The following is a 25855-nucleotide window of genomic DNA, read 5'->3' on the forward strand; positions in this document are numbered from 1 at the left end:
CATTCAGGCTTGGGAGACCAAGGCTGGTACTAGATAGAAGTACTGATAAAACAGCTGCTCAGTGTTTAGAGAACAGAGTTTGTTGACCTGGACAAGTGTTAAGTATGATTAACTCATTATTTTATACAGCTTTTCCCTTTAGTTATTAAAATCAGGGTGTTGGGCTGATGCTTCACAGTAACATTTTTGTTCAAAGACCACTTTGCTCCTTTCTCTCCTCACCTCCATGCCATTACTGAACACCAGACCATGATAACAACCAGTCTTTTATAGAGTCATTTTTAAATCAGTTAAAAATGTCATTTCAGTAGATTGCCCTATTTAAGTTAGCAAGAACAAGCTGTAGCTTTTTTACTGCTTTTCACTGGTGAAGTACAAGGTTTAGGCCATGTTTCATGTGGGTTATAATGTTACATTAATAGCTTGGTTAGTGGTCAGAAGTTCTATATATGTAACTAATGTGTAAACAGGAAAAAATCCCTGAGCTAGGGAGGTCACGGTGTCTTCTGGGTTTTTTTACTTCTGTATCACTCTGGAGAGTTACTGAATCTTGTATAAAAATTCTTATCCTTTATACAGAAGTGAGGGGGGGTTTGTTGTTGTTTTTTTCACAGAACATCCCAAAAGCTAAAAATTGCTATCTTGCCTTCTGGGAAAGTAGACCATTTCTTTGATTACCTATGCAAGAAGATAAGCTAGCAGAGTGACAATGTTCATCCTTGCTTTAGTAGCTCTTAATTTCATCCTCAGAGTAGTCTCCTCCTTCTGAAGGGACTACGAGTATCAGAGAACCAAAGAAATTAATCAAATCCTGAGCTCCGCTTATCTCCATTGATCAAAGCAGCAAGCACAGACTGTCCTCTTGGGAGCTGCTGTGGCTTCTTCCAAGCAGAGAGGGAAGAATACAAGTGTCTGTGACAGGCGAGGAAATTGGGCAACATGCTGAGCTCCCTTTTTGTTACTCTCAGTGACTGCATTTGCCCCTATACAGCTTACGTGGTTTGGGTAGTCTAAGGATGAATGGAAGCTAAAAATAAAAATGCATGGAGGAATTCGAAGATTTACTTGTGTGAGAGGGTCAGTACAAAGCTATTGTGTCATGCTGGACTTAAAAGCTATTTCAAATAGGACTTGAAGCAACACATAATGGACCAGAATTTCTCACAGCAGGGAACTAGTTCCCTGTGCAGTGTGAATTGTCCAAGGGAAAATATGAGATGAATATCAACCATAATTATTATTGAGCAGAACAACTTCTGTAAGTTTTGGCTCAAAGGTTGTCTTGAGATATGGAGAAGCTCTGACTAGTTTATCATAAGAACTAACTCATGTCTCCTATGATATGCCCTACAAGGGAAGTATGTTTTATAACAGAAAGACACAGAGTGCAGAACCCTTTTTTGTTGTTGTTTTTCTAATTGTATACCGTACCATTTTCTGGGGAAAATAATAGGCTATTTGCAGGCAAACCAGATCACCAACTGCAGACTGTCCAAATTAAAATAAACAGCAGTTACATAGCACTTACCCCTTTAAAATGATCCTTTAAAGTTCCTGGATTTCAGGTAATGGAAGATATAGGCAAAGATGGAAGAAGGATTTTAAATACTTAAAACTATCTTTGTTATTTTCCCCCTCTACTCTGCCCTGGTGAGGCCACATCTGGAATATTGTGTCCAGTTCTGGGCCCCACAGTTCAAGAAGGACAGGGAACTGCTTGAGTCCAGCACAGAGCCACCAAGATGATTAAGGGAGTGGAGCATCTCCCTTATGAGGAAAGGCTGAGGGAGCTGGGTCTCTTTAGCTTGGAGAAGAGGAGACTGAGGGGACACCTAATTAATGTTTACAAATACGTTAAGGGTGAATGTCATGAGGATGGAGCCAGGCTCTTCTCAGTGATGCCCAATGGTAGGACAAGGGGCAGTGGGTGTGAGCTGGAACACAGGAGGTTCCGCTTAAACTTGAGAAAAAACTTCTTTACGGTGAGGGTGACGGAGCACTGGAACAGGCTGCCCAGGGAGGTTGTGGAGTCTCCTTCTCTGGAGACATTCAAGACCCGCCTGGACGCCTTCCTGTGTAATTTCATTTAGGTTCCTGCTTTGGCAGGGGGATTGGACTAGATGATCTTTTGAGGTCCCTTCCAATCCCTAATATTCTGTGATTCTGTGATTCTGTGATTATTTTCTGTTATGCTAATTTGGTATACCAAAGGGGAAGGGGTGAAAGTTAATGCATTGATTTGTAGGAATTATTTCATTGGTCCTTGTGTGGGAAAATAAAAGCATTTATCCCCTGCCCATGCCTCCATTAGATTTTACTGAGCACATTCATATTTGTTTAACGTATCCATTGGTAGGTCTTGCATGAATCCAGCCAGAAAAATTCACTTAACTTTATAGGATGTTGAATCCTCGTATCAAAAGTCAATAGCATATTTTCTGCTAGTAGCTTTGCATTTACTTTAAAAGCTTCCCTTCACCTGGAAATAAGGTCTGTCTGTATCTTCACAAAGTAGGTGTTCCCTGACACTAATGCAGTGACTGACACTGCTGAAAGTAATAGTCCTGTTCCCCTTGCAGCCCAGAGCTCCTAAATCTGCTTTTCGTTATCAGTATAATGGGGTTGAATACATTTTTAAAAGGTGGTAGCTATTGATTACTTAATGGAAAAAGTTAGTATAGAGAATTGCTGAAGCAGCCCTATTTAGTGCTCTCCAGTGCAACAAGACTATTATCTAGAAAAGTGGAAATCATCCTGTAACCCTTATTAATATTTAATAAGGATGAAGCAACATTGAACTGCACTACAAAATAGCCCAAGGCTCCTGCACATGTAGCATATGAGGTTGTTTCAAGGGTCAAAAAAGAGTAACTGATTTCCCTGTGCTCAAGCTGTTTATAGGTAAGTCCAACAATAAACAATGTTTTTCCTCTTGTTCCTTTTAAAGTATTTGCAGCACATCTGCACTTTAATATACAGCGATTCCTACTAGACATCTTGAAGTGATTGAATGCAACAGAAAGGTCACTGTATGCTTAGAGATCACTGTGTGAGACTATTTTATACTTCCCCAATATTGCTGTGAATCCCAGCCTCCCTCTTTCTATCCCTCCTGCTCCATGCTGCAGGGCACATTTGGCTAGGTTGACAAGCCAGTGAAAGGTGTTAATCCCGTCTAATAGAACCATAATCCTTGGGGCTGTGTTTTTATATCATACTATTGAGCTAACCCCTTGTCACAGGGTATTGTTCATCTACTTAATAGCAATGCTCTTTATGGGAATTTTAGATAAAATTAAAGTGTACAATCCAAATTGTCCTTTTCATTTCACAGGATAAAAACAAATAAACGACAATGTTTAGCCAACAGAGATTTTCTGAGCGATTACAATCAATTAAGAGGAAAGACGTGATTTTTTCTTTCTTTTTTTTTCCCCCTCAGTGAATAGTAAATGTCATTTTACTCGTCCAAAAATATTCACAAATCTGGGTCAGCTTCTTCAAATAACCTTTGTCTGGAAATATTTTTCAGGTTAGATGTGCCCAGAAATGTAGTGAAAAAAATTGTTTCTCTTTCTCTTGAGCTGCAGTGGCTAGAACATAGACTCAAAAGGCGGGTACACTTTTCTCTTCCATCAGGCTGTGCTCAGGCCTTTCCCACTGCTATGTCCACATTAATTGTTTTCTTTTCTTTTCTTTTTTTTTTTTTTTTTTTTTGGAGGCAGGGAACTGGTTGATAAATAAATATGGAAAAACGGGGAAATGAAACAGCAAGGAGCTTTTCTTTTCAGTTGTGTTCCCAGGGATGCTGATTTTCTTCTCAAATTGAGACTTTAAGACAAAGTATTTGCATACGGTCTCCCATAGCTTTTCTTTGTCTTTCCCTCCCCCCCCTCCACAAACTATTTTTAGTTTAAAAGTGACTGTGTGTAAGAGATAAAGGTGATAACACGGATAATAACCCTGTGATTTATGAGCAGGGACAGAATAAGATGGGGTCCTTCCTGGATGAAAACACCCAGGAGAGGTACGTGTGTGCTCCATGTAGCTGGTATCACTTTGATGAACTCACTTCCTTAAGATGACAGTTGCAAAGCCCGGATGCCACCTTGCCACCCTGTGCAGCATCAGGAGCCTGATGCTGTTACTGATGAGTCCTGCAGAGGACTAACTGCTGCCAGGAGAGGAGAACGTGAGGAGTCAGAGCAGCAAACAGCAGCTTGGTAGCTGTGAGCAGAACAGGTACAGGCACCAGCACTCAGAAGCTCACCAGCAGCTGAAGTTGTTACTTAGGTCTCAGCTCAAACAGGTCTTTAGTTTTCCAGCTTTCTAGAGGATGGCACTCCCGCAACCTTACTAACCCTGCTGCCTGGGTAGGGAGCTGGAGGGCAGGCACAGCAAGGGCAGCATTCCCTGCAGCGCTTGGTGTTTGGGCAGTTCTACTCTTCTTACCATCACCGAGAGATTTCTCCTTGCCTTCTCCTGGCTGGAAGCAGGTTCATGTTGGCATTAAGTACATCTGCAAAGTGAAGGCAGGCAACCTCCTCCTCTTTTGTTGCTCAAAGGATGGTCTACCTCAGTTGGCTCTAAGGCAACTTCTTGAGAACTCTTACCTGGTAGAGATGTTTGTAAAGTTTTGATGGCAGAGCAGAGCCAGGAGCTTGCAGGCCCTTTTGAGGCTTGTGGTGTTCCTGAATGGAGAGTGCAAGGAGGTAGCTGGAGATGTCAGGGGAAGTGGGCACAATGGATGCTTTAGAGACCTGGAGGGAGACGAGAAGATGGCTCGTGTGGCTTGCAGGGAAGATAACAATGGAGCAAAGGACTGGTTTGGCTGAAATCACATGGGCAAGGTAAATGGATGAATACAGGAAAAGCAGGTAGTCTGAAATCACTTATGTTTTTACCCTCCAGAGAGGATTTTGAATACTCAGAAATATACTGAGATGATATTGCATAATATACAATAGTAAACCCTGCTTCAAGAAATCTGATACTTGCCACATTAAAAGACTTTCTTTTAGTATGGAAGAGTGAAGAACTTTGAAAAAAGGAGTCATTCTGGATTTAGCTTTGAGTACTGGTGAAGATATAAAAACAAGTTCTTAAATACACTGTAGAGTTGATAAATGTCTGAATTCTGGCTGTTATTAGGCCACAGTTAAAGGGACTTCTGACTTGTCATCAATGCCAATTTTATGTTGTTTGCCACCATGGGCAAACAGTCAGTTTTGCCTGGGCATGTCAATCAGGCATTTCTGTGAGACCTCTCTTGCAAAAATCTGCTGTGCTGCTTCCCTCCTTATCATGCCAATTATCCACACACGGAAAGGGTGAAAATTAGCTGGAAGTAAAAGCAATCCATTCACAGTCTCTTAATGCACAGCTCAGGTGATGCAGCCTTTCTTATGTGCTGTGGCACAGGGAAAATTTGTACCCCTGTATGTCTAAAAATCACATTTTCAAACTGAGGGATTGGGAAGAAATTATTCTGTTACTCCCTCCACAATGCATTTTGGAAAAAAAATATTCATAATCCTTGGCAGTCCTTGCTGATTCCTGTTGGTAAAGAACCATAAAGAGTGTCCCCAGCTGTGAAAGTAAACTGTATAAATTGCCCCAGTTGACACCACCATAATTGACTCTATAGCTCATATAATATTTGTGGAAAACACCCACTTTTCCTAAGCTCACGGTCAGCAATCTTACCTAGAAGTAGCTCATAGATATCTGTGCATAATTAATGTGAAACTGATGTAGAAGAACTCAATCATACCCATGATCTAGTTAGTATTTGAAGCAGTATTAGTTCTCTTATTCACTTTTCTGTTTCTGGCTGTACAGTCACAATTTTTTTCCCTATAGTCACTTCCTAGTTTGTTTCTGGGTGGATGTAGCAGATCTTGGTCCACTGATCTGGGAGGAATTTTTAACATAAACAGGTGACTTGACAGTTGTATTTAAGTCTTAATAACAGAACAAAACAAGTGAGTCAAGTTTATGTCTTCTCTTTTTTTACAGCGCACAAGCAGCTTTGGAAGCTTTGATCGTTTCAGGCATCACTCAATATCAAAGACAGATGATTCCGCTGAGGTCTGTATAATAGAGTTTTACTTTCTTGAGTTCACTTTCCCACAACAGTTATGGAAAAACATTGGAAAACTATTGTGCAAATTTTGCACTGGTGTCAAATTCATTTGTGTACCTGGATCTTTCTGGGTGACTAAGACCTGCCAAAATGAATAAGAGAATCACACCTAAACTTTGGTACTTTGATAGGAAGATAAGATACAATTTTTAAAAAAATACAAGTTTCAAAAAGAACCTGCATAAATCCCCTCAATTCTTGTTTAGATTAAGGACAATAAACAGTGGGAAACCTTATTTTCTAGCATAAAAAATATTTTCTTTCTGTCATTCACACATACAGTGTTGTGCTGCAAACCTGTTTAAGTACATGATTCCCCGGGAAAATGGCTATGACTGACTTTTGTCATCCTAACTGCATTGGTGTCCGTAATATTTTTCTGTAATTCCTATTCCACTATGCTAAATTTCATTTTCATGGTGAGTTCTTGTTTACTTTTTTATTTCAAATCAGATATCTGAGTTGGAGACTATAAGTGACATTGGAGATGCAGTACAAACTAAAACAGCAAATAATGGAGGGAGTTTAGGTAAGAAGATGAGAGCTATTTCCCTTACCATGAAGAAAAAGATGGGCAAAAAGTACATCAAGGCACTCTCTGAGGAGATGGTAAGTGCAGCTTAAGAATCTCATGTTTGATGAAAATACATGTGAAGTAAAAATGTTATATGCATTTTTCCTGTCCATGTTTGAATTGTTATCAGTTATGACAATCCATAAAAACATGGTAACACATACTGAATTAAAACAGCTTTTAGTATGCAGCCTTTCTTTCATGTGCATGCTAACATACACACACATGCATATATACAATTAAAGCATCACACAGTAAGGATTCAGGAGAGACATAGGAGTTTTACATCACTGAATTTTGCTTTGTCATCAAGGAGCATTTGTATAAGCATCACAGTTTCCTGATGTGGACTCCAGGGAGTATTGGATGAACCCCATCAGCAGTTGATACTCAACCTGTACAAAATGCTTCATCAGAAGAATTTTTCTTTCAATACAAGAATTACATCCAAAGTCCATTTTGTAGAGGTCAGCCAGCATCCTAGAGCATGACAACTCATATGCCTTATCTGCTTTTACCTTATCTAATCTTAGTGAACCTATCTTTATTTAACATAAAAAAACCATAAAATGTTTCATACCCTTCAAACCCTGTTTTCTCAATATGTTGTGAGTTCCAAATTTTTAAAAACACAGGGAAAAAGGACTTGTCATACTTAGTCATCCTAAAAAAATCTAGCTAGTGTGCATCCTATCTCACATGTGTCAATATCAAAAATAAATAAGAAACTTTACAAGTAGAAAATAGTGTCTCATACAATACCTTTAGAGAAGTTTTGGACATCAAAGACAATGATTCCTATTTCGTTCATTTAGTTTGCATTTTTTTGCTAAAATACAACAGGTTGCAAACCATTATTTTTATATTATAAGAAAGAAAAATCATAATTTCAACATTTATCTTCTCCACATTTACAGCAACAATTCATATGACAGAAATTCAATTAATTATCTGGTTGGACACACATGTAGCATACTCTTTATTCCTGCAGCAAATTATGACAATCAATCCCAACCTACTGATTAATCTATAGATTATTCTGCTGACTGATGTAACAAGCACTGTCCTTGTTGAAAACTAGTCTTTCATTTCAATGCTATGCCTTAGACATACCTGTATGGGTCTCTCTTTTAACATATGCACTGTCATCTCTGCTTGACTTCATCCGCCAATTGATGAATAATTAATATTTCCCCAAATATAACGTAACATCCCAAGTACTGCAGGATGTTTCAGTTGCATCAGAATATCACGCACATTGATGTGATGAAATCTGCTGAAGAAATTCCTTCCTTTGCAAGCTCACCATTATTTCATTCAGTTGTTACATCAGCCCTAACTTACCTGTGATTGAAATATGGATCTTATTGTTCTGAATAGGCTGTGATTCCTGAGGTGTCATTTAATGTTATAAACTCAAGAGGCCAATTTCATGCACCATTAGATTTTGTGAGAGAAACATGCATCTGTTAATTCTGAAATGCACTGGATTTTGAGGCGAATGTGTAGATCAGGCAATGTGGTGAGCACGGTGCTAGAACACACTGATGCCATACATGTGTGCAAGCTGTCTCCAGAATGTCCTGGCTTGGGTTCCAGCCTGCTGCCAAGCACCCGTGATGTTCAGATGTTCAGAAGACACAAAACACAGCACTTCATCGTGTGCTTTCAGAATTAAACTTTATATTGCCTCCTCTGACACAATCGGAACCTCACCCGGCTACCTGCAAATTTCCCGTTACAAGCCTTTGTTGTTGCTGTGGTATGTTGCAGTCTTCTGAGGTGAAGAACGAGTTTAACTGCTTGAGCAGGTTTGGAATGAAGTGAGTGGGGCAGAGAGGAGACAGGGTATTTCTCCAAGATGGTAAGATGTTAGGGGTGGTGCTTTGCATTTTTAGTACCAGGCATCAAGTTCTAAAACGCTTTCTCTCACAGAGTGGTTCTTAATAAAGTGTAATGATGAGTTACTCTCCAGTGATGATTTGAAAGAAAGAAAAAAAGTTTGTCTAAAATACATCTTTTAGTGCTTAACATCTGATTTTTGTGTTAAAGAATGAAGAAGGAAAAGATGACAGTGATCCTGGTGGTGGAATACACACTGAGAAAGTCTCTTTAAAAGCCAGTGACTCTATGGAAAGTCTCTATAGTCTGAACAGTGGCCAGAGCTCATCTAGTAAGTACAAGAGATCCATACTTCTTATTCAGTCACTGGATCAATATTGTTATTGTTTAAGTCTGAGGTATCAGAGCTGATGATCAAAAATGTGATAGTAGAGAGCTCTTCAGTCTGCCAGACAGAAGTGTAATTTGATTAAACGGATGGCAGCTAGGGTAGATATACCACCCTCTGGAAAGAAGCTGAGTGTTTTTAAGAGTGGAAATATTAACTGAAGTAAAGAAATAACATGGATTATAGGGGATGCTGCTGGTATGTATGCCATAAACGGTTTTTTGGGGGTTATCACTGCTAGGGTGCTGGTACCCACGGAGTTGCAATCACTAGGTACAGCCACACAAGCATCCTCTCTAGAGGTAGTGGCTATGACTTCATCCTTTGCCCTGCAAATGTAAGGCAGACAAAGTGAGAGGTCTCTCTCAGATAATGGGTGATTGGGACCTGACCTGGTGGCTTCAGGTCATGATGCAGAGAGACACAGTCTGCTTCTCCTCAAACCCGCTGAAAACTCTCCAACAAGGTAACGCTAGTCAGAGGGCAGATGAAACTCTGATGAGAAGTGGAGTTTCCTCCACCTCTCTACCTGTTGCTCTGCTGTGGCCATTTGCTGGGCAGCAGGCTGTAGCTGTCCATGATGACGTTGCTGTGCCATCACTGCAGGCAACACGTGAGCCCTAAGTGGGGACTTGAGTTGCAGTCCAGACCATTTGCACTTAGTAGTTAATCTGGCCCTGAGATGGAGCTGTGCACTTAAGCAATCACCTCAAATAAAACCATTTTTATGATCATTTTCTATGATGTGATTTGTGAAAATTGTATATGGGAGTTTACTTCCAACACACTGCTGCTCTTATCTAAAGACATATTTGGATGGGATATTGCAGACCTTGCTCAAATTTGCTTGAATTACTCTGCTGATATTTTATTGCTCAACTTGGATAAAATGACAGGCAGAAATGTTGATAAGATTAAAATTTCCCCCTGCAATGCAGGTTCCTTTGATGTTTCAGCTAGCTCTGTAATGAAATAAAACAACCTCTACAGTACCTGTTTTCATTTCTCTGAACAAACAGGAGAAGTTCAGTGGAATTAATTCACTAAATTACACTTTTAGAGTGCATTTTATAAATCTGCAGAGGTAATATTTCAAAAAGTCTGTAAGTAAAATGTGTAGTCTATTAGTATCATCACCAGAAAAAGATTATTGTAGGGAAGATGTTAATGAAAGATCTCTTACTTCTTTTCTTCAGTCTCTTGTAGTATGCTTTTTATTGAATGTATTTTTCCTGGAATGTGTCAGTACCACACAGAATACACTCAATTCTGTGCTTTTGAACACTTTCCTCTCAGCTGCTGTGCAGAATTGCATGTCTGGGCATTTGATGTAGGAGCTCTGTCAATTTGACTCTCTTTAAGGTGGGGTGACCAGCTGCTCAGATGGAACCAGCAACAGGGACAGCCTCCGGTTGGATGACGAAGTCCCTTACAGTGGGCCCTTCTGCGGTCGAGCCAAAGTTCACACTGACTTCACACCAAGTCCTTACGACACTGACTCTCTGAAAATCAAGGTAAGATATCCACGAGGATTTCTGCTTTTCCAGTAAGAATGCCAGGGGGGCATTTCTTACATGTGAAGAACATGTTTACTAATGCATTTTTAACTGCTAAGCACAAGTAACACTAAAAGCAAGACAAAACTGGTTTTGCGATGCTTCTATAAGGACTTAGTTTAGACAGTGCTGCAAAGGCAAGTTCTGCTAGAGGCTTTTTAAGGCATAGAATCCAGGTAGGTACTTCATCATGGTATCTACCTGGATACCACAGCTTTTCTCAGAGTAAAATACATGTTGATTCCCACATAGTAGGTCTGGAGTAAAGAAAACAGTCTCTAAAGAAAACAGTTTGCCTTTCCATTAAGCTTTTCTTTAAACACACCTTTGAACTCTGACTTTTCTCTGACCCTGACAACATGGCAGGGGTTTCCAGGCTGGGTCAATGAGAAAAAAAGAGCTCCAGACATGGGCCCAGTTGGACATTACTAAAAAAGCTCAGCCCTTTTCTTCTCCTTCCATGCACAGATACATTCAATATCATCATCCTTCAGACTACTTACATCTGTAATCTGGACTTCTTTCTTTTCCCTCTTTGTAAACACCTTCATATCTATATTATATTCACACTTCACCATCTTTTCTTCTTCTTCACAGCCTCTTCTTTTTGACAAAATACCCATCTGTATCTCACTGCAGTCTCCCTCTCCTCCTCTCTGGCCTACATTACAGCCATTGCTCTGTCAGTACTTGCAGTTTTCACCATTTGCCCACCACTTCCACCCAAACCTGGGGCATTTCTTTCAAAACAGTTTGGTGACGAAATGGCAAATATCTGCTGACTCACATAGGTTCTTTTTTAAGTCACTGAGGTGGTGTATTTTAGAATTATAAACTAATGCTTAGGGTTGAAATCCCCTAAATTCAGTATCTTGAATCTGAATTCAAAGTGTGTCAGCAGCTTGGCTTAGAGCCACTGCCTAATCCTGATCTGCATCCATGTCTGAAGTACCTGACCCTCAATGAGAGTGTAGGATATATGTGCTTATACAGCTTTAAACAAATGCTTGTTTAGTTTACATTTCAAATGTGCTCACAGCTCTGAGCTGCTTATTCTAACAAAACCAGGTCACTGGAACACAGTCAGTTTCATACTTGGGTTTGTACCAAAACTAGGGTGACCACTTTACTTGCAGTTTCTTGATGAAATCAGACAAGATGCAAAAGTCTTGGAGTTGTTAACAAATATTTTTAACAAACTGAGTTTGATTTTTAACTTTGTAACAGAATGCCAAATTAAATGTGTACATGGGGATTTGTTCAATAGCTCTTTAAAGACCATCAACATTTTTATAAGTTCTGTGGTACCTGCCCAGATGAGAAGACTCAATTCTGAGGTCATGGGAAAAAGCAGTGAAGGGAGTATGACTTATAATGGAACCTTTTTCTGTAAGAATTACTCAGAGTGACTGTTTTGCTGAGCTGAGACCTTAGTTCCCACAGCATGGCTGTGAACACCTGTACAAAAAATCCCTCCTGAAGTAGCTGTGTTGTCACTCTTTTTCTGCACACACATTTCATAAAATCATAGAATCATAGAATGTTGTGAGTTGGAAGGGACCCACAAGGATCATTGAGTAGCAATGCCGTAGCATAGGACAATCCCAAGATTCAGACCATGTGTCTGAGGGCGTTGTCCAAATGCTTTTTGAATGTTGAATGGCTTGGTGCCATGACTGCCTCCCTGGGGAGCCTGTTCTAGTACCCCACCACTCTCTGGGTGAAGAACCTTTTCCTAATGTCCAACCTAAACTTGCCCTGGCACATCTTCCTGCCATTTCCTCTGGTCCTATCAATGGTCAGAGAGAAGGGATCAGCACCTGGCCCTCTTCTTCCCCTTGTGAGGAAGTTATAGACTGCAATGAGATCTCTTCTCAGTCTCCTCTTCTCCAGGCTGAACAAACCAAGCGACTTCAGCCTCTCCTCATACCACTTCCCCTCTAAGCCCTTCACCAATTTAGTGGCCTCCTCTGGACACTCTCCAGTAGCTTTATATCCCTTTTATACTGTGGCACCCAAAACTGCACACAGGACTCAAGGTGAATTTGTCAGTGAATACACAAGTGTGGAGAGCTGAAGCCTTTAGATCTGTTAATAATAATGGGAAAATTTGTCAGTCCTTTAGGAAGGACAGACAGGAAGATATTAAGGGAGTTAAATGTTCTTTATTGCCTTTGAGATACGTAGCCAGTGTTTTTTACTGCAAAATGGGTAAGACTCCACCTTTCACATAGCTCAGCTATCAGTTTTTGAAGACCCTTGAGATGCTGGATAAGATTATTGTGTAAATGGGTTGGTACATATCTGGAAAATAACCTCAGGGTTCCCTCGCTTTTTACCAAAGCTATACCCACTGTTCAGGGCAAAAGTTGAATGCTGATGCAACCCTATCCCTTTTCAGGGACCAAGTGGAGCACAAAAATGGTGAGGAGTTGCTTATGCTCACCTCTCCTTTGCAAAGGTTTGGACATAAGGACTACCTCCATTTTCTGTAATCATTTTGCTGGGATTTTATAAAAGCAAAGGAGCTGAATCTAGATAATTTTAATGTTACTTTGCACTGACTAGTTAAGATTCTGTGCTGTCTGTGATGGTTTTGGTCCACAGCAGAAAAGCTACATTTAACAAACCAGATGTGTAAGCAGTGGCATGCTTTTTTTATTGTTCTAGAAAGGAGACATTATAGATATCATCTGCAAAACCCCTATGGGCATATGGACAGGCATGCTGAACAACAAAGTAGGAAACTTCAAGTTCATTTATGTGGATATTATCTTGGAAGAGGAAGCTGCACCCAGAAAGATAAAGCTGCACAGAGGAAGCAAAAGGATCAAGCCTAAAACATTGCAAGAGCTCCTGGATTGTGTCCACCTGCAGGTCAGCCAACACGTTTCCCAGCTGTATTTGAAACACTTCATCTATGTGTGCTCGGGTTTGGATGTCATTTACAGGCAGAAGTAGAAAGGCAGGTTTCAGCAGTTTTGATGTCAGCTAAGCAAAGCAGCTTCGTGTCTGTTTTTATCTGATGTGAGTGGCTTATAGAACTGCATTTTACCACATCATTTGGTTAGGCGAAGAGACTCCACGCAAAGGGGAACAGTGGTGACTTGTCAAGTCACCGTAACTCGACTGCAGTTGTGAGCCTAAGCGTAGGAGGTGCGTGACTGAACACCTCAGGGACAGGACTGCAGCCTGGCTCCAGTGCCAACATTTAGAATTTGGGTTTCTAGTTTCTCATGATCTTTAGGGAGCAATAGTCTTTTTGCGCTATGGTCATGTTGCGCCTCTCCCCTTCTCTGCAACTTCAGTTCTCGACTGAGTGTCAAAGCATAATTAGGTTATGATGTACAGGTTACATTTTTAACAATGGTTATTGCTTTGGTGCTCATGAAAACACTCCTTTCCCTGGAGTATGTGTAGTTTCATATTGTGTCAACATGCAACTCAAGGGGGGATCATGAGTGACACAGCTCGGCTGAGGGTTACCTCAGCTTCTCACCTTCTTCTTTGCTTGTATCAAAGCGCTCCTTTTGTGCAAAGGCAGAGCACACCCTACTTCAGAGGCCCTCCTAGACACAGCATGGGTGGCACTCATGGAGTGACCCACAAAAGTCCAGACATTTGGCAGATCAAATAACTTCTGGCAGAACTCTGTCCTGGTTCAATTTGCTGCCAGACTCTGTGTTAGACAACTCGGGCACAGATGCTGGGATGGCCAGGAGGACTCCTAGGCATCTCTGCCTCTGTCCTCTCTTGCTCTCCAGCTCTGGTTTTATGCCAAAGGCAGGTAAATCAGACTGGAGAACAGAGCCTATTTCAACCTGACAAAAAAGTAAAAGAGAAATTGTGCCTATTCCTTTACTAAACACAGTGCCTGTTTACATGAGAGGGTTTGCTTGTTTCTTTTTGTAGGAATATGCCTCAACCCTCTTGCTAAATGGCTATGAAACTCTAGATGACTTAAAGGATCTACAGGACAGCCACTTGATTGAATTAAATATTTCAAACCCAGAAGACAGGGCAAGATTGTTATCAGCAATTGAAAATCTACAGGACTATGACAGTAAGTGTTGAAGCTTTGTTAAGTTATGTGCAAGTTTTAACTGAAGAAACACGTTTAAAGAAATAGTGATTGTCACACTGATCTGTTAAATTATTTTTCTTTTAACTCTGAAACATGAAGTCAGATGGTTTTCTTATTTGTTCAGACTGCAAACTGTACACCTGTCTCTTCTAGCTATGTATATTATTACTATATGAGTAACATGAATGATTGAAAATTTCTTATTTATAGGTCCTACACTAGAGATTGGTAGCAACTATTGCTTGAGAACACCCCTATTTATGGTTGGGACCCAACCCCAGAGAGGTTAAGTGACTCCCCAAAAATCACAAGGTCTGTGCAAGAGCAGAAAATAAAACCTCCCAAACCGTGCTAGTATCTTAACCAAAACAGAGCTTATTTCAAATAGCTATAGTAAAAAATCTTATTTACTTTTTTTTAAACAACATTTTGCAGAAAAATACATTTTTTTTCTTCCCTTACTTCATCCCACACTTAAATCCATATCCAAACCAGTTTCTTTTGTAGGAAGGTTTTGTAAATAATAGATATATATACACTACTAGCTGGTTTGCATTCTTTTCTCAAAATGAATCTGACCTAAGTTTCCAGTGAGCTTCCAAAAGCTGATCATATGGCGTGTGTGTATATGAATGTGTACTGATCACTCATGTTTTCTTCACTTGTTCCTTTCGCTGGGAGTGGAAAAGCCAGGATACAGAACAGAAAATACTATTCTTATGATATTTTAATGATATTGCCATCTTCTAATGACTTCTAATTTAAAATATTTTTATGTCAAATTCCTAAAAATTATAGCTAAGCATCTAGTTAATTAGACACTCAGCTAAAACACGATATGTTTTCCTCTTATTAATATTCGTGCATACTCACCCCTATGCTGAGCAGTCATTTCATCAAATGTGCACTTGCAATTGAGAAGCATCTGAAAGAAAGAAAAGGAGATCTGGAAAAGCAATGTCTTCCTGGGATATTTTAATACCAGCTTGTCAGGTGCCCACTTTTTATCTCCTCAGTAGGTAGATAGCTTTCCAATTCTCACTCCAGCATATGTACGCACATACCTGCATGCACATATATACCCTATGTGCTTCAGTACATAAACCTCTCTGGGTTTCCAAGCATGTTTTTGGCTACCTCATCCATTCAGCTTTCCCTGAGATGTTCTCTAATCTCCCTCTTCGTGTCTTTGCTGACCTTGTTTTTTAATGTATATTTGGGCTTTTTTGGGACACCATTTTTACATGCAGTCTTTTCTGTTCTTAGTCAGCTTCCAGGGAAAGGTAAGGTTCTTGCAAACATGTTGGAGAGGCATTAAAAGAGTTTTCTTTGCCCACCAGGCTCAATAGTTTTTTCTGGTCTATAGCTTTGTGAGATAGTAGGCTAGAAAAGGACTCTTGGATGGCTGTCTGTGTAGAAATAGTGATTGAAACAGTGAATCCAGAAAAAAAAAAAAAAAAAAAGAGTTACATTTTCCAAGAATTGTATTGCAGGGATCTAGCTGGAAATAATCTGAAAATGTATCTGTTTCCATAGTTTGCCCTTAAACTGAGTATACATAAATTTGTGTATACTTCTTGGCAACTAGCCTTGCTACACTTTCTGCACCTTTTACTGTGTATGTTTTTCTATATTAATATTTAACAGAAAAAAAAATATGCAAAATGCTAGATTGTAATTTTGCAGTTTTGCATCAGTGTGAAAAAAAAGCCAAAGCATCATGGTTTTTAACAGACCACACAAGTGTCAAACTATTCTGGAGTAGTGAGGATATGGTTTACTATTTATATTCCTTATGTAACAAAAAGCATAGCAAGCAGCCTTAGACACCTAACCTTTTTAGAAGACGACATCAAGTTTTTCTTCTTCTGAAGGTGTCTTGACACTTAATATTCTACATACACCTGTGCAAGGATCAAATCTAACAAGGTCCTTACATGTACCATACACTGAAAATTAATAAATTTACCTTAATTATCCAAATAGTTTTTTTCCTAATTGGCAGCATGGGATTAGGTCACTTCTTCGGGCAAAACAGTGTCCCTGATATTATCTGGATGGTAGTCTAGTAGTTTAAATTCTTGTAATGATTCTGGAAATAATAACATTAAATCTTATAAAGTGGTCTATGCTTCAAAATCCGTGATGACTTCAAAACAAGCGATGTAGACTTAGATGAAGAGATGAAATGGCTATTTGCCTCACATCCACTTTAAATAGGTATAGCAAGTCTTTCTAGTATTCAAATTCAATAAAGTAACATTCCCAGAATTTATGAATATTCACAGGGACCAGAACCAAGACATCTTTATATACCACAACAACTACAAGCATTCAAGTTTAGTTGAGTTTCATAAGACTCATGTATATTTTAAGGTAAGCCCCACACAAATAGTTTCCTGGTTTGGGATACTGTGTTGAATCAGGACTGAATGAAATCCTTGCCTTGTCTGGTTGCCAAAGGTTCATAGCATTTGTCACATGACTGGTAAGGACAGAACAGAATTTAACAACATGCTATAAAAAGGAAGATACTAAAGACTAAAACTGATAGAAGCTATCTGTTAAGTCATTATAATGAAAGATGAGGAGTCAGGATGATCTTCGGGACAAGCTCAGCAAGAGCCTGACTTAGTCCAAATCATTTGACCTCTTTGTCCTTCTGTCAATCTGATTGGAAAATTGGAAAGAGCTGAGTGCTACTGTGAAAGTGAATTCTGCATCTGAACGGAACTTTCCTAGGTCAATATTTTTTTTTCCTAAATGGGCATGGCTCAGTCCAGCATAAATGATTTTTTAATTAAAATTGATTTTCTGCATTGCTTAGAAGTGAGCAGCATAATTACACACAGCTACAAGGTAATCTGTTTACTGGCCAAGAGTATTCTAGATATAAGTTTAGCACATTTCCAGGTAAAAGTTCACTCTTTTTATAAGCTTTGTGAAAAAATATACTAAGGCTATAGACCATATTTACTGTTCTAAGCCCATCTTTCTCACAGAGCTTGGAAGAATTCCATGTCTTTGCATTACATTCATGTTTCCATGAAGCACGTGTTTGATTAATGGTAGGAATCTCAGGTATGGTCCAGAGCTGAAATGTAAAGGTTTCTGATTTTTTGTGACTCTGTTATTATTCAGAACAGCCAAGCATGCTGGAACATAGCCTCATTTGACTAGATTCTATTCAAAACGTAGTAAAACAAGATTTAATATTTTTTAATGTGATATCTGATATTGTTAAATGTCCAGATATTTTTACAGGGCTTTTAATTTATTTTTCATTCCTTGGCTTTTTCTTAACATTTATGGTATGTTATACTGTGATTTCTTCATGCCACATACTTGTAACCATATAATTCACGTTTCAGAATAAAGAGGTAATGAGTTTTCTAACCAGAAGACCTGCAGCAATAGTTTCCACATTGCCTGCTTCTTAAAGCTGCCTAAAATGTAAGATTTCTGGCAGTGATAATTTTTTCATCTGACTTTTGATTTGGTAAAGAAAAACTTTACCCATCTTATACTAGGAATTAAAAAGTAAGGGGGTTTTTTTAGCAAATGTTACCACATAGCGTTTTTTAAGCAGATTTTGCTTCCTGGTACTGCACTATCTTCTTTCTACCTTTCCTAGGAGTCCAGGCCCAAATTCACCATCTTCAAGTACTCTATGTAGCAAGGCTATCCTAGAACTGCAAGGTTTTGTAAGCTCCCCGTGACCTTCTTCCCCTTCCCAGATCTTTTTTCTAGATTTTCTGTAAGTTGATCAGACCTATATATTTGGGACAAAATTATTAGTTTCCATTAATTCATGGCTGGGGAGGGAAAAAAAAAGCTCTTTTTCATAAAGTATTTCTTAATAGCTTTCCATTCTTCTCCCAGATGGCTTCTAGACAGGAGATGGATGTCTGTGCTTTTGTAGGATGCTATTTTTAAAGTGAATTAGTTGCTGGATGGTTAATGAATAAAGTAATAAAAGAAGTTCATAATTTTTTTCTTGACCACTTCCCAGGACACATGTTTTTGTGTTTGCAAAATAGCCTTGATTCTCTTCTCACTTAGATCATGTAACTCAGGAGGTTCATTCCTGAAGTCCAGTGGGTTACATTAGACCAAAGTTGTTCTGAGTTAAAGAATAATTAGACTCCATTGCACATGTGTATATAGTTCATGTCATTGAAAAAAAAAAATTCGTACGTGCAATTTGGGGGACAAAATTTTACGCTTATCTCCCCAAATCCACTTCCTTAGCTTACTTTTCATATTTAAGTGCCAGATCATACTCTAAACCCCACTGCCAGTACCGGATAAGGTTTCTTCCTTATTTATTGTACTTGAACAGCAAGATAGTAGACAGCTGAGGACATGACTTTCAGTACTCAGCTGCATTCCTTTCGTGAGGACCCAGCATCAAGAGTACCATTTTACACTGGGCACTCCCTTTCAGTACGTGAGATTACACAATATCCTGTCAAGGTCAAATAGTGCTCAAAGACAAACTCTCCTTCTCTACTGTGGTACAATTCATTGGCTTGGACATAATATTTCTAGATGTCCCAAGGAAGCTCATCTTTGCATGAGTATTAGTATTTTTCACCTTCTTTCAGGCACATCTGTTTGCTTCCAGACTTTAGAGAAAAAAGAAGCTTCTCATTTCTGTTTTCACCACAAACTCTCTTCTCACAGCAGTTCAGCATTCTTCCCAGAAAAGCTGTGGTACTGACTTCAGTGAGTGCAATTTTTTAATCTGCATGTCTGCAAATATCCGCAAAACTGCTGCTCAGTACGTCACCACTGCACCTTTCAGGAAGGCACGCAAGTGACTCAGCCTAAAGCATCACACTCCTTGCCCATTTCTCCTTCTGGGTAAAACTCAAGAAAGAAAACTCTCGGAGGGCACACTCATGAAGTATGGCTTGTTGCTGGGTGACTTTCTTTTTTTCCAAGACAAAATTCAAGCCTCCTAGCACCCATCTGGTTTAAAATGACATAACCACAAAGCAGTCAGTGTGACCTCTGCATTCTTGAACTGAAATGCCTTAAACCTAAGCTTAAAGTGCTGTCCCAATCAGGACTTTAAACTTATTAAAAAAGGAGAAAAAGCTGGTGAAGGAAAAAAAGAGATCCATCCCTGCATGTGCCATGCACATCTATATCATTGAATAACAAATACTCATTTCAAAGATATAAATAGTGAGGAAGATAAGTATGCATCACACACCTATTACCAAGGCTAAAGGCCTCACAGATTTTTTAGAAGTTTGAATATAATCCTACCATCTAAAATAGTATTAGAATATATGTCTCAAAATGATGCATATCTTGGACTCTTCTGGCCATATCATAGACAACAGTGACTGAAAGCTATTTATCTTATATGAAACTGCTTTACTGTAGAAAAATGATAAGACTTTCATTTGTCGATAAGACAGTTATTTCTGATGATTCTGCAATATCTAATGGCAGTTTAATTTTATCAATTCCTGTTTCCTGTGCATTATATATTTCTTCTGAGGTCCAAAAGATTAAGACAGCAAGCTTACCTTTACTAATGTGGTACTTGAACATGTACATGTTAGAGGAGGTAAGTAAGTAAGTAGAACTGAATGTAAGAGCCAAAAGCTAAAAAGGAAAAGAAAACCAAAACAAAACCAAAAAAAACCCCTAGTTCTTAGTTTCTTTTCTCATGATGCAACATCTAAAGTTGTATGCTGCATATATTTATAATACTCAGTATCCTGCTCAAGTGGTTTAGTAGTTACTGCATAATATTTAAGGCTGCTTTAAAGAGAGAAAAAAAAAGTGTCAAAGCTTGCTTTCAGTCTTTTTTTCTTAAATATGAGAGGAGATGTTCTTCAACTTTTTCTGCTCAGAATGAAAAAGAGAAAATAAAATATTTGTACTGTTTCAAACACCTGAACATTTTTGGTTTTCATATACAAATTTCTCCTAGTGTTATGGGAAGAGACAGCAGCTTTATATTTCTCCATGCTTTCTGAATAGAAATTTCTTATTCTTCTAACTGTCCTAAATTCAGACTTTAAAAAAATCTCAGTTCCTGGCTTGTCTGTGTCTTTTTCCCTGAAACATACAAGGGAAAGTCATTACTACAAAAGTATTTAGGATCTGTTTTTCACATAGCAACTACTCAGATTATCATAACTGGTTACAGGGCACTAATACACTGACTGAAATTGCATTTTCTTTTTAATCCACTAGTTAGTTGGTTTACTTTCCATTGTAAAACAAGTGGATGGTGGTTCCTCTTTCACCTTGAAAATGTAACCAAGATTAACACTTTTTAGATCACTGCTTGCCAGGGCAGCAGATGATGCTAGAGAAGTTGATAAAAGTACCAGCAAGCAGCATTAGGCTGGCAAGGGGATCACAGTGGAGGGCAGGGAGCCTGGCCTGCAGCTGTGCAGGAGGACTTCACCCAGCCACCGCCTGAGCTCCGTCAGCCCACAGCCACCAAGACCTGGCTCATCTTGGTGCCGGTGGGATGGGTGCGAGGAGCTACTCATACAGTTTAGACAAAGCTTTACTGGGGCATCTGCTGTTACTTGTGCTAAACTGCTTCTGTTGCTACTAATAGCAGCAGTAATACCTTCACTGGTGTAATGCTTTTTGCAATTCCTTCCTGACTTAAATCAGAAATCAATTGGACCCTACGTGATCAAATATTTTCCCTGCAAAGAGAGATAACATTTGACATTACAAATTGTGTTCTGTAAAGTGAGAAGGAGATCAAACAGTTACAGATACCAATTAAATCTGCTGAAAGGTGTGATTTTTCACACAAGTGCAAATAACTATCAGTTTATTTTGGAACAAGGTGCAACTTCCATTCCTTGGAAAGTATTTATAAATGTTTGTTGGTTTTGGTTTTGTTTTTTTGTTGTTTTTTTTTTAATATATATGGTTACGCATATAACCTCAGGCTTAATAGAAAAATTACTAAGTTGAGACTTTGCATTCTTTTCTTCAAAATTCAGGTTAGTTTATTAACTTAATTAGGCAATTGAAAGTTAGAAAATATTAAACAGAATTCATTAGTCCAAACAAATCTACAAGACTTCCATCAAGACCTAAAAATGTTTCTCAGTATATCACAATGCTTTGTGAAATAAGTTCATTGAAACCTCACACAATGAAGAGAGGTATTGACTCTCCTGCTCTTCCATTTCAATTTTTCATTTCTAATTCATTCTTTGTTATACAACACAAGATTAAAAAAAAAAAAAAATCAAATTTAAAATCTTTCCCATTTTAGCAAATCTTCTAACTTCCAGCAATTTAAACAAATGTCAGTATGAATTTTCCTTGTAGAAATTCTTTAATTCTGGGAGCTAAACTCGATCTAGATTTTGACGAAGGATAAAATCCTTTATGTATTAAGACTTCCATTCTGCCCGGACTTGAATTGAGACAGCTTAAATCTAACTAAATATTCAAAGCTAACTCTTTAACTATGGAGCAACAAGTCAAGTGAAATAAGGGAACTTTCTTTGCAAAAGCAAAAAGGTATAATTTTTCTGAAGGGCTAAAATCTGTGATAAAACCATCCATTTCCTGTGAGATTTGTTCTTTATACTTTGTTTGGAAAGCAAGCCACAGTTTGAAGTAAAAATACAATTACAGAAAGGTAATAACAAAAGAAAAAAGTAAGAAAGGAAAAGATTTTGTATTTTATAGCTTGTTTTCTCAATAAATTTACAGTCAGTAAACATCAGGTATTTCACAGGCAGAAAATACAAACACAAACTTTAACCACAAGCTGTATTACATTCATGATATACAGCTACATCCTGTCTGCAAGGCACCAGCTTGTTGAGCTTTTTTTGAGAGGTCTGTCAATACTCTGGCTGAGTTGCAGATTTTTTAATTTGGACAGATCAGTCAAACAGCAGCTAAACAAGAACAAATTATTTGCAAGATAATTTGCTTCCACTTAACCTTTGGAACAGCTTTCAAAAACCATACAGCAGGAGTTAGGCATCTTAACTTTCTCTGAGGCCACTGTGTTTTGGAAAATAACCTTTCGGATATCAAACTAAGCTTGGGAAGTTTTCATCAGCCACCCACACCCACTGAAAAGTCCAGTGCTTTAGAAAACCTGATTACCACATCTTTATGCACACTTCTGAAGACCAGCACATTACATCTCACTATGCAGTGCACAGACTAGGTGAAATGGTGGGGGTTACATTCAAAAGACACAACATCTATAATGCAATGTGTTATAAGTAAGGTGCAGTAGGGTACATGATGATTAGTTGCACGAGCAGGCTCTGGAATACACAAACGTAGGAGGGGAAAAGCTGCCATCTCTACTGTGGGCATGGTGACCATACATGCTGACCGTTGCACCTGTGGACAGCCTAAAGAACCTCAGTCTATGAGGCTGAGGTTCTTTAGGATGAGGCCACTGTCTCCAGTATTCATTTCTGAGCAACCTTCTGCAGGATCAAAGCCAACCTCAGCATCAACTCAGATGTTGTTATACTCATGTAATCATGTTTTTACTTCCTTGATGCTGAAGTTTCAGTTTCTGATAGACAAAAGATATCGATCTAGTCATGTGTATATCACCAGCTCTCTTTCTACAGTTCCTCATGTTGATTCAAGATCAATCATGTTGCTATCTCAAACTCTTTCCCAGGATACTCATTTTGACTATTTATTTATTTCATTTTCTGTTTTTTCTAGTTGAACAACAGCAGAAAAGTGAGGGTGGTCAGGAGACACAGAGCTCAAGCCCTCAGCAAGGCTTTGAGAAATCCCAGTTAAATGACTGTCCAAGAGATTCTGGCTGTTACATCTCATCAGAAAATTCAGATAATGGTAAAGAAGAAGTAGATCCAGAAACCTTGTCTGACATGGTGCAGTCAGTAACGATCGCTGAGTCAAACTGATTCAGTCCTGCTGCTTTTCTGCAGATTTTCAGAAAAGACAATCAGGTACGCCAGTATGATGGCACAGAAGGAGAACATAAAATACTCTCAAGACTGAAAAACTATTTCTGTTTGATGTATGATGCTCTAGACTGTTTAATATGTGGACACTTGATGTTAGCTGATAATAAGAATATGTCATGCTTTTCAATGAATCTACAGACATTTCACTGAAAAAGTTTATACATATGTATTTATAAATATTTGTACAGAAAATGCATTTTCAGTAATATTAGAGAACTGTTTTAGGTAGCAGTATATAAACTGGACATGTTTATTTCTGGAACTGCCCAAAATGTAAATATTGTACATATTTATTCTAAAAAGTTACAGATTAATCACGCTGTCTCTATTTTCAGATGTGTTTTGCTGATATTTGTACAAAATGTATTTTCATTTATATATAATCATAACAAAAAGGTGGATACATTCACACGCTACTTTGAAAAGTACCAAGCTAATTCTCATTAATATTAAAGTTGTTTCATACAATTCTTCTCCAAAATGGGATCTAAAGTAGAGACTATCATCTCCTACCTCCTATCCTGGAGGTACAAAAGAACTGCAGTGTGACTCTGTATCAAGTGCTCTGTGTTCATTATCTTTTAGAGAACACAGCCATCTGAATGGCTTATGCACTGGCAATTTCTTTATTGCTATTTTCACACCTGTTCTCATTCTTCCCAAGCATCATACAGAGAACGTAAGCTTGGAGAAAAAAAAAAAAAAAATCAGTATCAGTGCTATATTTTTATGATCATTTTTTGTGAAGCTCTTGCCTTTGGTGCGTGGTGTGAAGTTTGTTAATAGAGTATTTGTTTGTACACAAAAATGTCAGAAAACAATTTGGTTATTGTGCACTCTTGTCTTTCATATGAGATTTTATTGTCATTTGCCAGTAGAATTTGGAGTACACATTTTAACTGCTTGTCTTCTTTTAGAGTACTTCAATAATAAACTGAATCATGTGTTTGAGCCTTTTAAAAACTACTTGATTTTTAATGTGGTCATTACTCTTCAAAGACTGCTCTGTTCTAAGACTAACACAGTAAATGGCAACTCCACTGAGCATTTTTATCATGCATAATAATCTGTGTATCAAATCAATAGAGAAACTTTTTGCTCACTAATTAGTCACACAATTTTCATAATCTAAGGCACTTTGCATTTATGTTAAAATGTTTCCACATACTGCCAACAGCTTAAAAGAAAATCACCTTCAGAAGAGATGAAACATGGAAAGTTCCACCCCAAAAAGAGTATTTCTGAAGAAGCTATAAACAAATGGAAAGCTTTTCTCTTTTTTTTTCCAATGGAAATGCTTTCTGTGGTTTTCATGACCCCTCAAATGGCTGCTGCTGTTAGACTCCTACTACACAGATCTGCTTTGAAGGCTACAGTAATAAAATATAAAAATAGCAATTTAAGAAAATTGTATTAACTAGATTTCAAAGATTTGGAGTAAATAAACCCTGTTTAGAAAAATAAACAGTAATGCTAAGATTTTTTTCTGGTTTTAACTTACTTTTTACACTTTTAGCAGCAATGACCCCATATTGGCAGGCACTGTGGGGATCATAGAACCATAGAATGGTTTGGGTTGGAAGGGACCTTAAAGATCATCCAGTTCCAATCCCCCTGCCATCAGCAGGGACACCTTCCACCAGACCAGGCTGCTCAAAGCCTCATCCAGCCTGGCCTTAAACACTTCCAGGGAGGGGGCATCCACAACTTCCTTGGGCAACTTGTTCCAGTGTCTGACCACCCTCACAGTGAAGAACTTCTTCCTAATATCTAATCTAAACCTACCCTCTTTCAGTTTAAACCCATTTCCCCTTGTTTTGTCATTAACTGCCCTTATGAAAAGTCCCTCCCCAGCTTTCTTGTAGGCCCCCTTCAGGTACTGGAAGGCCGCTATAAGATCTCCCCAGAGCCTTCTCTTCTCCAGGCTGAACAGCCCCAACTCTTTCAACCTGTCCTCATAGGAGATGCAGAATCCCTTCACGGGATGAAGTACGCGAGAGGTTGTATCAAGCAGCTATATTTGTTTCTTAATGCACTTCTAACCAGTAGTGTGCAATGCCATGCAGTACTGACTTTACTTAATGAGACTTTAATAACTTCTGAAATAACGTATTTGGATTGGCTTCTACCATCTCCTCATTCTAGAGAAGGACTAAAGTCAGCCTGAATTCCTCTAAGAGGGGTTTATCTTTTGGTTTTTGTGGTAGAGGCACTTAGTCTTCAGGTTGCTTCTATCTAGACATCCGTAAAATTGCTGAACCTCTAAAAATATGCGGAGGTATATAACT

The 25855-nt window shown here is 38.6% G+C and overlaps 1 protein-coding gene across 1 annotated transcript in view; it reads left to right on the forward strand.

Annotated features, from left to right (window-relative positions):
- LOC104527904 (SAM domain-containing protein SAMSN-1) overlaps positions 1-23727 on the forward strand; it is a 36051-nt gene extending 12324 nt beyond the window's left edge. The window contains exons 2-8 of the mRNA XM_010171740.1: positions 6019-6090; positions 6599-6754; positions 8772-8892; positions 10312-10463; positions 13176-13382; positions 14418-14568; positions 23299-23727. Coding sequence (XP_010170042.1) covers positions 6019-6090; positions 6599-6754; positions 8772-8892; positions 10312-10463; positions 13176-13382; positions 14418-14568; positions 23299-23504 — 1065 coding nt within the window. The 3' untranslated portion in view covers positions 23505-23727. The remainder of the gene's footprint in view (positions 1-6018; positions 6091-6598; positions 6755-8771; positions 8893-10311; positions 10464-13175; positions 13383-14417; positions 14569-23298) is intronic.
- Positions 23728-25855: the final 2128 nt, after the last annotated feature.

Source organism: Antrostomus carolinensis, unplaced genomic scaffold (genome assembly GCF_000700745.2).
Source record: "Antrostomus carolinensis isolate BGI_N321 unplaced genomic scaffold, ASM70074v2 scaffold17627, whole genome shotgun sequence".
NCBI lineage: Eukaryota > Metazoa > Chordata > Aves > Caprimulgiformes > Caprimulgidae > Antrostomus > Antrostomus carolinensis.